The sequence below is a fragment of the Odontomachus brunneus genome, unplaced genomic scaffold (genome assembly GCF_010583005.1).
Source record: "Odontomachus brunneus isolate Ranch 3 - 2012 unplaced genomic scaffold, Obru_v1 Obru_scaffold_030, whole genome shotgun sequence".
NCBI lineage: Eukaryota > Metazoa > Arthropoda > Insecta > Hymenoptera > Formicidae > Odontomachus > Odontomachus brunneus.
Window position 1 is genome coordinate 1778419 of NW_022639480.1, and position 16171 is coordinate 1794589.

Genomic DNA, 16171 nt, shown 5'->3' on the forward strand with positions numbered 1-16171 from the left:
CGACGAACAGCGTTCCCCTCTGTTCCCCCGCACACTCGCGCGAAAACTCGCATGCAACTAAACTATCTACTTGGTCTCTCTCAAGTCATGGACTCTCCAATATTGCCGCTGCGTTATCGTCCAACGTCACCGCGTACATATACTTTACCGTATAACCCGTCTACGTGCGCGCACTTCCGTACGTACACGCGAATCAAATGCGCGGGCTAAAACGAAGAAAGGAAAAAAGAAAGAAAAGAGAGAAAAAAGCATTATTGGTATTCAAATGGAGGATCGTATCAAGGGCGTAGAGCATGGGGTACAACGTGCCTCGTAATATTGTTTGTACGTCGTTTTGTCCGTGTGTGATTGACGGCATGTAATTACCTTCTCCACTACTACTTTCTTCTTCTTTTTACCATTCGTCTCTTTTTCGTTCACCACCTTAAATTACTTTCGACTTGATGATTTGCAACCGCTGTTGCCGCGACTGTTGGCCGATATCTTTGTTTCTACTCTCGATCGTATCTCAGACAGCCGTCTTCCGTTCTCGCTGTCTGCGACGCGTCTTCTTTTCATTTCGAACAAATTGAATGGACGAACAGACGGACGATTGTAGAAGAAACGTTCTCTCTCGCGCGTTGTAAAAACGCGGGTTCTATTTTTCGCTTTCTTCTTTTGAATGTATCTCTCCTTCTTATATACAAAGGGGTTATTAACTCTGGCTACGGACATTACGCTTATCGCTTCACACGTTGTTTCTGCATATAAAATGTAAATACATATAACGACGTAATGATCTTCCGGCAAACGGGACAAACTGTGAACGACTCCGCGTACTCTTTCGTTTACTCTTTAGTTCTTTTCGTTTCAACTGTTGGACAATTTCAGTTTGACACCGAGGATGATTTTGATTGCTACTTGAAGCAGTTTTGTATATTCCTGTCTTTATTATATATAGTTTATTATTCCCTATCCGTGTACGTCTGTGGGTATACATGAGAGTGTGACTGTGAGTGTGACGCGGGGCGGATATGAAGTGCACGGATTGATTATGGATTGCGTTACAGTGCCGGGGGATCCTCAAAACGTCACAGCCACTGCGATCAACTCGACGGCAATACGGGTCCAGTGGAACCCGCCGAAAGAGAAAGATCAGAACGGCGTTATACGTGGCTACCACATACACGTGCAGGAAGTGAGAGAGGAGGTCAGTTGGCGTCTGATCGATTTTCCAAGTTTGACCAAATTTTCAGGTTTAATATGGAAGCACGATGACGACTAACGTCACATTAACACGTACAATTTTATCAGGGGAAAGACCTACTGAACGAACCGATACGTCGAGATGTACACGAGGACGGCGTGCTTGAGGTGAATATCACTGGATTGCAACCCGACACGAGATACTCGGTGCAGGTAGCGGCTCTAACGAGAAAAGGAGATGGAGATCGTTCGGTACCGGTTCATATTAAGACACCGGGCGGTGTGCCGAACAGACCGCAGGTCAATGTGAAGTAAGAATCGTTTCTAAAATCGCGAGATATATCGCACTCTCTTCGCACTCTGCGTCGACACAACGATTTTCCTGCTTTTCAGAGTCCTCAGTAGGGGTCCCGACGTTTTAGAACTCGAGTGGGCAACACCTACTCAAACTTACGGTAGCCTGCTGGGATACCGTATCCGCTATGGTATAAAGAACCAAACGCTAAAGGAGCAATTCATTGATAACATGAATCAGCACACGTACAAGATTACAGATCTTGGTAAATATGATCAAAAGCATTCGTTAATTCGCGGGAGCCTTCAATGCGAGCCTCTTTTTCTCTTGCTTGATACGACGACGACGATCTCTACAGGTGAACAAGGCGTGGACTATGAGTTCAGGGTGGCGGGCAAAAACAGCATCGGTTACGGCCAGGAAACCGTACGATACTGGTTCAGTCCGGAGGGCGAGCCAACCGGACCACCGACGAATCTGTCGTATTTCTTTCAAACTCCCGACACCGTGTGCGTCACCTGGGATAAACCGCAACGACAGCACAGAAACGGACAGATAATCGGCTACGATGTGCAATTCAACAAGAAGAACGATCACTCTACCACCATCGACAGAAACACGACCAAGACCAGGGCGGTGTTTACCAATCTCGAGGAGAACACAGAGTACGTGTTTCACGTACGAGCGCACACGTCACAGGGTAGCGGTCCATATTCCGAAAAGATTACGATAATTACGGAAAAGGACATCGGCAGGGCGCCAATGTCCGTGAGAGCCGTGGCGACGTCGGACTCTAGCGTGGAAGTGTGGTGGGAACCGGTGCCTAATCGAGGCAAGATCGTCGGCTACCAGATCTTCTATACAACGACCGCCGTTGAGGACCTGGATGAGTGGAAGCAGAAGATCGTCGGTCTGACGGAATCGGCAGATCTAATCAATTTGGAGAAGTTCACGCAATACGCTATAACGGTGGCGGCACGTTACAAGACTGGCCTAGGGAGACTCAGCGAAAAGGTTACGGTGAAGGTAAAGCCGGAGGACGTGCCGTTGAACCTAAGAGCGCCAGACTCGTCCACGCACTCGATGACGCTCTCTTGGACACCACCCATTAGGTTGACTCCGATGAAGTACAAAGTGTCGTTCGACGCTGTGAAGGAGTTTGTGGACTCGCAGGGTATAACGCAGACGCAGATTGTGCCGCGTCGTCAGATTCTGCTGGATCCTCAAGTAACGAGCACGACGATAAATGAGTTGCAGCCGTTCACGACTTACAGCGTCAACGTGAGCGCCGTACCGCGCGACTCTCAATACAGACCACCGGCTAAAATCACAGTTACTACGCAAATGGCTGCGCCTAAGCCGATGGTGAAGCCCGATTTCTACGGCGTGGTGAACGGCGAGGAGATCCAAGTGATTCTGCCGCAAGCCTCCGAGGAGTACGGCCCGATCTCGCATTACTATTTAATCGTCGTGCCCGAAGATAAGAGCACTACCGATAAGCAACCGGACGAATTGACCGAGGACATGATCACGGGAAAAGGTGCCAAGCAAGAGAGGGAAAACGCACCTTACATCGCGGCCAAGTTTCCCCACAGGGATATTCCGTACACGTTCCACTTGGGAAGCGGAGATATCTACGAGGGATACGAAAATCGAAAACTCGTCAAGAACAAACGGTACAGGATATTCGTACGGGCCGTAGTCGACACTCCGCGAAAGGTAAGAAATAAGATATAAACGTGAGAAATAAGATATAAAGATAGCGTTTCATCGTCCATTGTTTTGTTCATAATACAATGACAATATCTTTCGCCTTACTAAATTGATGAATCTACTAGATGTTAATATATAATTTTAAATTGAACTTTTTGCAAATTGAAACTTCTAAAGAACAAGTGTCCTTCCTTCCTTCCTTTCAGCATTTGTACACGTCGTCACCATTTTCCGAGTACTTGTCTTTGGACATGAGAGAAGTACCTCCCGGCGAGCCGCCGCGTCGACCAAACCCCAACACACCCCCGGATGGAAACCCAGAGGTGTCCGTGAAAACTAGCGGTCAGGAACCGGGCATGCTGTGGGTAGTTGGTCCTATAATAGCGGCACTAATGGTCAGCGTCTGCTTCGTGCTCTTATTCGTCATTAAGAAGTACGTACACATTACGTATCTCTCAGGAATGCAAGTATAAAGCAATTGGTCGGTGACTGTCATGAAATATGCCTCTTTCAGACGGAGGCAACCTTGCAAAGCGCCGGATCAAGCGGCTGTTACGCGGCCGCTCATGGCAGCGGATATTAGCTCCAATCACGCACCTTCCGATCCAGTAGAGATGCGACGATTGAACTTCCAAACTCCTGGCATGATCTCGCATCCGCCGATACCTATCAGCGAATTGGGCAATCACATCGAACGCTTAAAAGCGAACGACAATCTAAAGTTCAGTCAAGAATACGAGTCGATAGAACCGGGCCAACAATTCACGTGGGACCACTCCAATATGGAAGTGAACGCGTCGAAGAATCGTTACGCTAACGTGATCGCGTACGACCATTCGCGGGTCATCCTTCAGACTGTCGACGGCATGCCCGGTTCGGATTACATCAACGCGAATTACTGCGATGGCTACAGGAAGCAGAACGCCTACGTGGCTACGCAGGGACCGTTGCAGGAAACTTTCGGGGACTTTTGGCGCATGTGCTGGGAATTGCGTACCAGCACAATCGTGATGATGACAAAGTTGGAGGAAAGAACGAGGATAAAGTGCGATCAGTACTGGCCTACTCGGGGTTCCGAGACATACGGTCAAATGACGGTGACTATCAGCGACGTGCAAGAATTGGCGACCTATTGCATCCGCACGTTCCAAGTTTGCCGGGTGGGCTATTCCGAACGACGGGAGATCAAGCAGCTGCAATTCACCGCCTGGCCGGATCACGGAGTGCCGGAGCACCCCGCACCATTCTTGCAATTCTTACGTAGAGTCAGGTCCCTCAACGTGCCCGACAGCGGACCGCTGGTGGTGCATTGCAGCGCTGGTGTGGGAAGAACCGGCTGCTTCATCGTGATAGACTCGATGCTTGAGAGAATTAAACACGAGAAAATGATAGATATTTACGGACATGTGACGTGTCTGCGCGCTCAGAGGAACTACATGGTGCAAACGGAGGATCAGTACATCTTCATACACGACGCCCTGCTCGAGGCGGTGATCTGCGGCAATACCGAAGTACCGGCGAGGAATCTACACTCTCACATTCAGAAGCTCATGCAACCGGAGATCGACAACATAACCGGAATGGAGCTGGAGTTTAAGAAGCTCTCCAACATCAAGGCCGATTCGACCAGATTCATATCCGCGAATCTACCATGCAACAAGCATAAGAATCGATTGGTACATATTTTGCCTTACGAGTGCACCAGAGTGTGCCTGCAGCCGCAGCGTAACATCGAGGGATCCGACTACATAAACGCCAGCCTGATCGACGGCTACCGCTATCGAGGAGCTTACATAGCGACGCAGGGTCCTTTGTGCGACACCACGGACGACTTCTGGCGTATGCTGTGGGAGCACAACTCCACGATCGTCGTGATGCTGACGAAACTGAAGGAGATGGGCAGGGAGAAGTGCCATCAGTACTGGCCGTCCGACCGATCCATCCGTTACCAGTGCTTTGTCGTTGACCCGATCGCGGAGTACAACATGCCACAGTACATATTGCGCGAATTCAAAGTGACGGACGCGCGCGACGGCGCGAGCCGCACGGTTCGGCAATTCCAGTTCATCGATTGGCCAGAACAGGGTGTCCCCAAATCGGGTGACGGTTTCATCGACTTTATCGGCCAAGTGCACAAGACGAAGGAACAATTCGGCCAAGACGGGCCGATCACCGTGCACTGCAGCGCAGGTGTCGGCAGGACGGGTGTCTTTATCACACTTAGCATCGTATTGGAACGAATGCAGTACGAGGGTGTCGTCGACATTTTCCAGACCGTGAGAATATTGCGCACGCAACGCCCGGCTATGGTACAGACCGAGGTTTGTAAACATAATGAAACATATACATTCTCAGCAATTGTATACGCGTCTTTCACGATGTTATTTTTTTTGCAGGATCAATATCAGTTCTGCTATCGGTCTAGTTTGGAGTATTTAGGCTCTTTCGATCATTACGCCAACTGACAAGTCGACTCTCGCGAGCAGAGGGATCTGTCGAGGGATAAACGGCAGCGGGGCGAGAGAGATATCGAGAGAGCAAAAGTACGACGTGTCTAGTACAATAAAGTCGTGTGACATACCTTCCAAGGACAAATACAGTAGAAACGCGATTACTAGTGTCATGAAAACAGGCAGTTAAACATAGAGGCGAAACGATTTAGTCAATGATGTTGCAGTAAATTGCAAGATTCCATGCTGGAAATTTTCACTCTTTACGACACGGCAGCGTGAGTCGCGTGCCGAGAGAAGATGATCTAAATCTTCTCTGTAGAGGTTAGATTTCGAAAGTTCCCTCGCAGTGCAGCGAGTCAAAACTGCCGCCGCCGCTTAGAAATACGTACAATGCGCGCGTGGTTGTACGAACGATCGCATCGTACGTACCTACGTTCCTCGTACGTAGACACACATACGATGTTCTTTTCTGTTTACACGAGCCTCGCTCGTCAAAACGAAGCGGACCCTTCATTTCTAGATGTTCTCTCTCACGTTCGAGAAACTCTCACTGTCGAGTACGACGATGTAATCAAAATTGTGGGACGGATCATCCACATGTAGGACTCACATTTTGCGATTTAGTGAATTGGAACATATCCCATATCGTCGAATCGTTCATTCGTAAAAGAAACAAAAAAACAAGGAAGACACACTTTTTAATCTCTAGATAATCTAATTTTAAGATAGACTGAAAAATATTACGACCATATCTCTCCCGCTCGAAATAGCTCGAATAGCGCGTTACGTATTTTTTCGTGCATGGGGTACCTCTTACAAACTGAGACAGCGAAGATCAAACCTTTCCTGTTTATTGAAGATAAGAGTGCTTCCTTCAGTAGCGATTGCGTAGAGGAACGAAAGTGTATTGATGTCTGAAGTCTATGTATGTGAGAGGAAGACAGGGTACCGAAATGCACGATTGACTGCGTGTATGCGTGTGAAGCGCACATCGTGCGCTTACAGCGAGAATTCGTTGTGCATGGCACGTTTCACAAGCACTGATTAAGGAAAGAAAACAGATTGAGAAATCAATCCAGTGACTTTCCTTAGCTACTGATAAAGAAGAAGCAAGAGAAAAAGATAAACAGGCAGAGAGAAGGAAAGAGAGAGATGAAAATTTCCGCTCACAAGAAACAAGAAAATTGCCATACTGCCAAATTGACAATTATTAATGCTGTACTCATTATGAACAGTAGGGATCTTCTCATTACCTATTATAATGTTAGATAGATCTTATAAGAAAATTGTTTTAAGATTAGAGATTAAGCGATGCCACTAGGGAAATGAAATGATGATGAAAATGACTCGAGTGAAAGAAGGATGAAAGGAAACGGTGCCTATATTCAATGAAAGGTGCGCACGTGAATTTGTGCACACTTCTAGGAAGAAAAAACAAGAGAAAATTAATTTAAATAGGAGCACTGTATGTTGAATTCGTGTACTGTTCTTCCGAGCCCTCGACGCCCTCATGTACAAAGTTCCAACGTAGCTTCTACCTCGAGTACGCTATATCTTTCGAATTCTGTGTATCGAGATAGACAGTTCGCCGCAAGTTCGATTTTCTCCGCATCATCATTTTGCGTCATCACTTGGCTCATCGAATGTTTCACATCGATATTTATACCGAAAAATATTTACGCTTACGTTGGTTCACCGACACCTGTGTGTAGCGTACGCTTTTACGATTTCAAATACGAGCCAAATCAATGCCAAAGCGCTCATTTCAAGGATAACGCTACGCGCGTGATACAGCTATTATTGTGAGAGGCGATCGATTCAAGTATTTTTACAATGTCATGTACTTGTAATATAATTTTTTTAGAATCGCCAAGAAGTAATTCTTCTCGCAATGTAAAATACTCGGTTTACAACGGCAATGAGTTTGGACACACTTATATCGTTTGATTTAAAGTAGCAAACTTTTTCAAACCGCGAGGACAATAATCGTGCGTTCGTCTACATCTTCTATATTGCTCGAAAACCGGACCGTACGTACGTTTGGTATGACAATTCGTCTCGTCGCTAATGTTGCAAAAAATAAATATCCCAACTTTAGATTACGTAAGATATTTGTGCGATAACGAACGCGACGTCGCCTCGAAAGTGATAGCGCTCGAAAAGTTTATCAAAAAGGAATTTATCTTACTTGTTCACTTGGTTGCAATAATTCCGCGAAATGCAAAATATGGTTGAGACACGCCTGTGTATCGTCGCATTCCACAACAGCACTTCCATGATTTCGTACTTTTTTGTGTACCCCCTTTTTACGTTGAATTCGAGTGGTTCGAGGGTCAGGAACTGTGACTAAATGTACATAAAAAGCACCGTCTGTCATTAGCAACATTATATAAATATATACATATATAAATATATATATATATATATATATATATATATATAAAATGATGAATAATATATACATAGATATATAAATATCGTAAAAAAAAAGATGCGAGTGCGCATAAGAATGTGCAAATATTATGCAAAACACATACACACACACACACACACACACACACACACACACACACACACACGTTTCCAGAGAGTATCGTGTTAAGTTTTAAGTGAGAAACGCGTTGCGTAATCTACTCGTAATACTTAAACTCCCCTTCAACACCTTTTACTTACGATTTTACACCTTTTTGATATTATTTTTTTAATTGTGTGCTTTTTTTAAATGATGTTTTGTAGCGTAATCGTTTTCTTTCGATAGGGACGTACTTCTACGCAACGCCTTCGTGCAAAATATTGCTTTCTGGACTGAATACATAATTCCGGGAGAGTCGTTTATTCGCTTTATTGTCGAGGTACTTCTTGTTTTGTCGTCAAACTGAGGGCCATCATGTATAGCATTTACTACTATCTATATTTTCTCGTGCTTGTGTGAGAGTACTTAATTTATTCTATTACTGTCAAAATGGCATAATTATACCAGTGATATACACGTTAAATTTCCCACTGCCCAATAAATCGTTCGTAAATATGGCATTTATAACTAATTTCTAATTTAATGATAATTATTATATCGCTACTATGCTTGTAACAATAATGATAATGTTAGTCGATAAACGTGATTCTACAATTTTTGTTTTATGTCTAGAATTTTAATGTACGATATCTTAATTTTGCACTAACGTTTTTAAGTTACCACGCTAAGTGTTTCTGGAACACAGTCGGCAGCGAGATGCGACTCATTACGATTCAATAATGTTTGGCCTTCAGTGTAACCACATGCATCTGTTTACTTTAATGTGCAGCGTTTTACTTTTTTAAGAGAAAGTGTATATTTATACAATATTTTCTTTCCACGGAATTATTTCTTTTCTCGTCGATTTGATTTATGTATTTGTTACTTTAGTACAATTTATGTTCAATGTAACAAGCGTTCTCAAATCGATTAGGTCGCGATCACTTTAGTGAAGAGGGATTCTTCCATGGCGTCTCTTTCTTTCTTTGAGTACACATAATTTAAAAGACTGTAATTGGTATTCAAAGATTCTTAAAGCAGGCTCACACATTCCTCGAAAAAAATATCGCTAATGAGACGTTACACGCAGCGTATGACTGGATAATGTTTGTTAGCTCTCTTACGATATACGACTGAAAGCGCTAAACACGAAACTCAAAACAATGCGTTAAAGACATTTAGGATAAGAATGAGTGATATTTTCAAGATTATATGTTGTACACATCGGGAAGCTTCATCTGTAAATAATACTGACTTGTTTCCATTGAGATGTTTTCGTCCGATTCTTCGATGCACATTATGCGTAATTCATCAATTGATTCATAGTTTTACGATATACAGCTAAACCATTTTGACTGCTGTTTTTCGGCGAAATAGTTCCTCTCGCCATATGGAAATATTTCTCGATAAGGAGACCATTAGCTTTTCTCGATTGTAAAAGTCGGAAACGCCCTGTACACATTATGATTTATATTATAACATTCTTACACGAAAGAGAGAAATTAAAGACTTTGCTAAAAAGTAATTTTTCGAATCGTCATTATAGACACTCATCTGTAAGGTTTTCTCATTAACGTTCATCCCCCAGCGATATAGCAATGTGTAAAGAAACAATTAAGTTGTAATAGCGCGAAACTCGACCTTCATGGAAAAATTGCTCGACTTTGAGATTTCGATGTAATTACTACGAACCTATGTATTTTGCCAACTTTCTTGATGGCTTCACGTTTCAAGTTCCAGGCTAAAATACGTTACGCGCGAGAAACGAAATTATAAATTATTGTATAAATATACTACTAGTTATAAGTTGGTATCGTTAATCTATACTCACTAAAATTTATCACTACAAGGAAGTCCACGATATTCGTACATTTATATTAATAACATACTAATAATTGTAATGTTACTAAGTTTTTTGTATCATTCCAGAACTTTCGTATACGTTGTACTTTGGTAGCGTGTCCCTCGTTAGTCTTTATAATTTTTTATGACGTGAGATGTATAGAGCAATATGTGGTTTGTTGTATTCTTCTTCTTGAAAAAAAAAAAAAAAAACGTACACAACTCGCGTCTTCGGAGCGGTTTTGATAATGTAATGAAATACAATCGGCTACACGTTAGCTCCGTGCAATATAGCGAGTTCATTACTGTGTATAAGATCGCCTCAAATTCATCTGCGGATGAATCAGCAGAGTGGCCCCGCGGTCGCGTGCGCTCGCACGAATCCGAAGAAGAATATGAATTTAAAAGCAAAGAATAAGTCAAATACTAAATATCGTTGAAAGAATGGGAAATTATTTTGTGATACTTTCTTGCCAGAAAGAATACAACAGGCTGAGGTAAACATGAATAAAAATGCAATGTTACTAATTAACAACTATACAAAATAAATATTGTGTAATAGGAAGAGTCTGTTGACAAGGAAAAAATACCGTGTACATTATGTATTGCCTTGCGGCATCAATAAACTAGTACTAACGTAACAGGATACTGTTCTTTTTTTTCTACCCGCGCTGTGCGTTGTCAAAGAACGCCGACGTAATGGATCGGATGGGTATTGTCTGAAACTGTGCAGCAACACACACACATACACACAGAGCAGATAAAAGTGTAGTAACGATTTATTATAGAACGCTTAGAAGATACTGTCTAACATCATTATTTACAAACGTTTGCAAAGATTCGTTAAATTATTCGGCAGGAGAATACAGACGTCGCATTACGGATCAATGCTGACAAATAGATCTATATGACATTAGTCGGTTGATTAGAATTATTTGTCGGAGGACTTCTTGTCATCATCGAGGCCACCTGTGGCAGAAGAAAAATTCAGAGTAAACACATTATAAACACAGATATAAATAAAAAGTATGCGTGAAAGATTATTTAGTTCGCTTCGAGAGGAAAATGTACATTTTGAATCACTTGTTTCCTGAAGAAATCACTCGTGGCCGTTGAGATATTCTTGTCATTTCCCATTTTACATTGGACATAGCCGTACAAGTTTGCGCCATTTAAAACAATGGCGATACAGACGAGCAAAAGCCATTTGAATCTAAGACTGAACAATGCGGTGATAAAGTGTATTGACCAAAGAAGCGGGCACAAGATCAGAGCCAGCCAAAATATACGCGCCTCGGTTGCGTTAATGCGATTCTGTTGAGCACCCTGAAACACAGGGCGCATAGCAGATATTGGATTTTCAGACGAGAATCGTGTTCAATAGTGATCTAATTTATTTAGTCAGCTGACATCTCGTTAAATAAACACAATAATCGGCAACTGTGACAGTAAAATAAATTCAATCAAACAATTGTCTGTAATGCATGAGGAACAACGGTGGATTTAGAAAGTGTCAAGAGTATATGGCGTGGAACAGCTGGTAAACCTTGAATTACTCAATCTGATTAAATCAATGTTCAGTGAAACGTAACATATGTAAAAAAAATATATATATACTTGACAACTGAAAGTTATGTTAATGCAAGAGTTGTAAATGCTGCGATAATTATACTACAACCGGATCTCACATCACCTGCTATAAATATAAAGTAACGTGTGAGAGTTTATATGACACATACAATATATTCAAGCTTTTTAATGCAATTATTCTCTTAATCTATTACACAGGACTTGAGATTTCATAATCAATTTAAAACATTCAAAATAAAACCACGATAAATGATATATGCATAAATGAGCATTCGATGCAAGTGAAAATACACGTCAGAATATATATGATAAGAAGCGAACCTTCTTAGACTCAAAAACCCAATGACTCTTGCCATCGTCATCCACATAATTCCACCATCTAAGGCCAACCATTAATCTGCCCGTAATATTCTTAACTGTCCAGAAATCCATCGACAAAAGTAGTATAATGGTTACAAAGCTTGCTATAAAACCATCAGTAAAGAAACCGCAAAGCATGTAAACTAGTATGGCTGCTATCCTGAAGGCCAAGTGAAACAGCGTAACGTATGGATGTCTAGAATTGCAAAGGATAATATTTCATCTTACAGACGTGTAATCCACTTGCGTTAAGAGAGGTATGTTATATGTACTTAAGCTTGTTGGCATTTCGGGCCACCTCCTCCTCCTCGCCGAATGCAATCGTATCGTCGTCCATCAGTAAAGGTACCTATAAACAAAATCGCGAAATATTCGCAGAAAGAGCGTCGAGTATGCGTTCAATCGTTCTTACGCCAAGATCATACGTGTAACTGCGTATTTATGATACAGATGAGGAGACACGAGAATGAGAAAGAAAGAGACGAGTCGCGAAGTGAAACCCCGAGAACACCGTTTGCCCACGTCTATTAGCACGAAAAATTGCGACGTTATAATTAACGAATCCTTCCTTCGCTGGTATACATACGGAAAACGAACGGCAGAGAGAACAACCTTCCACTTACTATCGCCAACTAGAACTATTATTCCCGGTAGTCCCGTCCGTAAGAAAACGACTATTTCGCTACACGGGACAATCGAGTGCTTCGGGGGCACTCTACGACTAAAAAACAGAACACACACCAAAGATGTAGCGTCAGTATGCGGTTGATAGCGCGGACAATCGTCAGACACCTACCGATGCGGACGCCATGTTTCGCACGTTGACAGCCACCGCGTCGTCTGCTGCAACGGTCGACGGTAGCGCCCGGCGGCGGCTCGACTTTGTTTACCGTCGCGCGAAAACACGTTTTTTTTTCCAAATGTAACGTGACTCTCGGCGTTCCGGCGTTTCACCGAGCATTGTCGATCAAGGTGAACACCTTGACATCGTTAATAACCGGTGCGGCCTCGTCGCGAGTCAACGGTAGCAGATCGCGTCCACACATTTGCCAGCTCCGACTGGCCGTCGGCGATTGGTCGAAAACGGAAGCACAGTATGTGCTGCCACGGTGCTAACGTAGTACGTCACGCGGACGTGAGCAACCCTGCTTATCGGCGCGAGGGAGAGAAATCGAAGGCGCGCGCGCGCGCGCGTCCGGCCCCGCTTCCGCCTCCGCCCGCACCCACATGTACATCGCGCTCACGTATCTACGCACGTCGTGTCCGGTCTTACACACGTGTGGAAGACGCGTATGTGCGTGCGAATCAATTAGAACGATATTCGGAAGTCGCGATTGACGACACACGGGTGCGGAGGCGGCGGGCGGTAATGTGTCGCGCGACATGGTCGTTCGTTCGTACGTACATACGTGGTAGTGGTGTCGGTGGCTCGATGCTCGTGCGTCGATGGTGCGCGCAGTGGTTGAGATAAGCAGCGCGGGGGACTGAGTGCTCACGCAGATCTCGTGTCGTGTTCGGCTCTTTCGTGGATCGTTCTCGCTCGCTCGCTCGCTCACTCTTTCACTCGGCCGTTGTCGCGCTCCCGTACGTCGGCGCCGTGACGCGTTCGTACGTCGACCGCATATAAGCCACGCTCGTCTCGCTCGATGTGACGTAGGGACGCACTCGCTCAGGATGATCAAGGATCACACAGCGACCACTCAGGCGCTCCTCGGGACTCTGTTCACGTGGGCTCTCACCGCAGCCGGCGCCGCGCTTGTCATCGTCATACGAGGGAAACAAGTGAGTACTGTTACCATTTATTCTTCGCGCGTGGTTGTCGCTGTTGCTGCTGCTGCTGCTGCTGCTGCTGCTGCTGCTGCTCGCGATGAGCTTCCTCACTTTCGCGTCGAACGCGTTCAACGTCCCCGTGATAGGCGTACGTCACAACGCGTCGACAAACTTAACCTCACTCGCGTGCCGCGTACAATATTCTTTCGGATCAGCACTCTGAGCGCGCGTCCTACACTGTCTTAAGCGTTCTTTCAATTGCACTTCCTACACCTTTTGCTTTTACTCCGCCTCCGTAAATTCGTTCGGGCGTTTTCTCGTCGCAAATTACATTTCCAAACAGCCCATGCTATATCCATGACACGACACAGATCTAATAGAGAGGGGAAACACGCACCTTATCGCGCTCGACAATCTATTATAGTTTAATTGTTAAAACATGGAATATACTAGCCTGTCAACTCGCAAAGCGGAAGGACCAATCAGCGTTGTCGCGTCGAACGTAAAGTCGATTATCGATACGACACGAATGAACTTAGGCGCGAGGCATTTCCGGAGGGAAAACGGTAACGTCGTTCTTTTGGAAGAAAAATGGCACCTCGACCGGTCGCACGAACGTCCACGAGCACGTTTCTAGCGGCTTCAGCAGTAGCAGCAGCAGCAGCAGCAATGTCGTCCACCTGCTTGCGTAAGTGAAGGCCAACGTACGGCGTATTTAAATTTAGAGTTGGTTCAACGAAACTAGCTCATCGGCGCTCATAGCCACGGCGTCTCTTCGCCTTGCGGGATTGATGCGTGCATAATCCGCCGCTTCCTCCGACTTTAATCCTCCTACTTCCTGCGACTTAATTCGCGTGAGCACGACGGGAGAACGACGGGAGATCGCGCGCTTTCACATTTTCCTACGCACGCCGTGAACAGGCCGTCACGAATTTTGTCCTCGTTTGTCAAGATAACCGCCACGTTCACCTTCGAGCGATGTGACCTTCATTACGAGCTTCACTCGTTAATTTGCTACATCGCGGACCCGGACATAGGGAAACTCGCTTCGCAGTATATCGCTCTGTAAAATCACGTTAACGACCACAATTCACTAATTATCTACGAAAAGTACGAAGAAATTACTTTACATAGTAATTTATCATTTTTTATATATACATTAGAAAATGTAGCGTGATTTTTTATTTATTTATTTTTTGTGCATTGAATTTCGAGAATGCTTTGTAACATTCGTAATACGTGAAATGGAAAATATTTTCAAGTTACTAGAAAAAAACTGTTTGCTTTAGATTTTACTTTTTTTATCGACATTTTATTATAGACTTTCCTTGTTCTAATCTTGATGTGATAGTGAGATAGTAGAGTAGAATCTATTTTTCCTACTTTTGATATCAATGGCTGATATAATATGCGCGTAAGATATACAACTAACGTCACCTCATTTTTTTTGTAAACATCATTCGAGCTTATCTTCATAATAAAACTACGTTTCACTGAAATAGTACCAAATTATTTATAGTATCTGTAATATCCGTAACTATGACTAACTGCCAGTACTGGCAGTGAATATCGAAACATAGCCTAATGCTACAAATTCTAAACAGAATCGTAACTCTCGAAACTTGTTCCCGTGAAATCCGCAAGAATTCTATACATATCATACTTACGATCACTTGTAAATATCATAAATGACGTGAAATCGTACATATTTACAAACGATCGTATGATACAGGATACATAGAGAATTGTATACCTGTTCATAAATTCTTACGAATTTTACGAGAGCAAGCTACGAATCTTGTTTTAAAATAAAAGCCACACAAGTACTACGTCATGAAAAATAAATCCTATAAGTAATAAGAATTTTTTGCGAGGGAAGAGGCCGTCTCGTAAATATTTTGTATAATTTTCGCAGTACATTTGCAAAAGAGATTATTTAATTGATATCGCAAACGTTATCGTACGAAAAGCAAATAAGACTTGTCGATCGTACTTCCGTGTAATTGATATACGAGATAAAAAACACGTACGCTTACGCTTACGAAATATTGACACGAGATATTGATATTCGTTTTGTATTAAGCACACGTACGTTCCAAGTAAATACTCATACCACACCCCTGATGTCTCGACGGAAGTTAAACTTGAACTTGGCGAAATCGAGGAAGCGAATTATAAGTTACATCGGCAAAGCTATTTCGCGATGAAATAAACGTGCAAATTCGCGAGATTGAAATTTATGACATTCGTGGCAAATGCTATTTCTTTACGTTCTTTTGCTAGATCGCGCAAATACCGTCCTCTGACCTTAAAGTATAAATAAGTGGAGCTATTTTGTAGTATACGCTTCAAGTGTCTTTAGAAAATAAACACGCGCCCGCGCGCGCACACACACACACACACACACACACACACACACACACACACACACACACACACACACACACACAC

At 43.6% G+C, this 16171-nt stretch overlaps 3 protein-coding genes across 19 annotated transcripts in view; 2 read left to right on the forward strand and 1 right to left on the reverse strand.

The window, feature by feature from the left end:
• The window catches only part of LOC116843126 (tyrosine-protein phosphatase Lar), a 754320-nt gene extending 743674 nt beyond the window's left edge, over positions 1-10646 (forward strand). For all 8 annotated transcript variants that reach the window (XM_032813222.1, XM_032813223.1, XM_032813227.1 and 5 more), the window contains 7 exons: positions 1050-1189; positions 1294-1496; positions 1579-1745; positions 1839-3199; positions 3400-3626; positions 3708-5514; positions 5590-10646. In XM_032813222.1, coding sequence (XP_032669113.1) covers positions 1050-1189; positions 1294-1496; positions 1579-1745; positions 1839-3199; positions 3400-3626; positions 3708-5514; positions 5590-5658 — 3974 coding nt within the window. In that variant the 3' untranslated portion in view covers positions 5659-10646. The remainder of the gene's footprint in view (positions 1-1049; positions 1190-1293; positions 1497-1578; positions 1746-1838; positions 3200-3399; positions 3627-3707; positions 5515-5589) is intronic.
• A 115-nt stretch (positions 10647-10761) lies between these two features.
• Positions 10762-13500, reverse strand: LOC116843132 (uncharacterized Golgi apparatus membrane protein-like protein CG5021). Of its 8 annotated transcripts, XM_032813246.1 has the most exons (6): positions 12747-12983; positions 12574-12671; positions 12223-12299; positions 11912-12146; positions 11072-11326; positions 10762-10969 (listed from the first exon to the last, which is right to left on the reverse strand). In XM_032813246.1, exons 3-6 carry the CDS (start codon positions 12285-12287, stop codon positions 10904-10906), a joined length of 621 nt encoding a protein of 206 aa, XP_032669137.1. In that variant the 5' UTR covers positions 12288-12299; positions 12574-12671; positions 12747-12983; the 3' UTR covers positions 10762-10903. The 8 variants fall into 8 exon arrangements, with proteins under 8 accessions (XP_032669137.1, XP_032669134.1, XP_032669135.1 ...); XM_032813243.1 differs by lacking the exons at positions 12574-12671; positions 12747-12983 and adding an exon at positions 13356-13500; XM_032813244.1 differs by lacking the exons at positions 12574-12671; positions 12747-12983 and adding an exon at positions 13360-13499.
• An 89-nt stretch (positions 13501-13589) lies between these two features.
• LOC116843130 (zinc transporter ZIP11) overlaps positions 13590-16171 on the forward strand; it is a 31228-nt gene continuing 28646 nt past the window's right edge. For 2 of the 3 annotated variants that reach the window (XM_032813234.1, XM_032813235.1), the window contains exon 1: positions 13590-13732. In XM_032813234.1, coding sequence (XP_032669125.1) covers positions 13625-13732 — 108 coding nt within the window. In that variant the 5' untranslated portion in view covers positions 13590-13624. Of the gene's footprint in view, positions 13733-14273; positions 14409-16171 lie in introns of those variants that run through there. The other variant, XM_032813236.1, reaches the window with a different exon arrangement.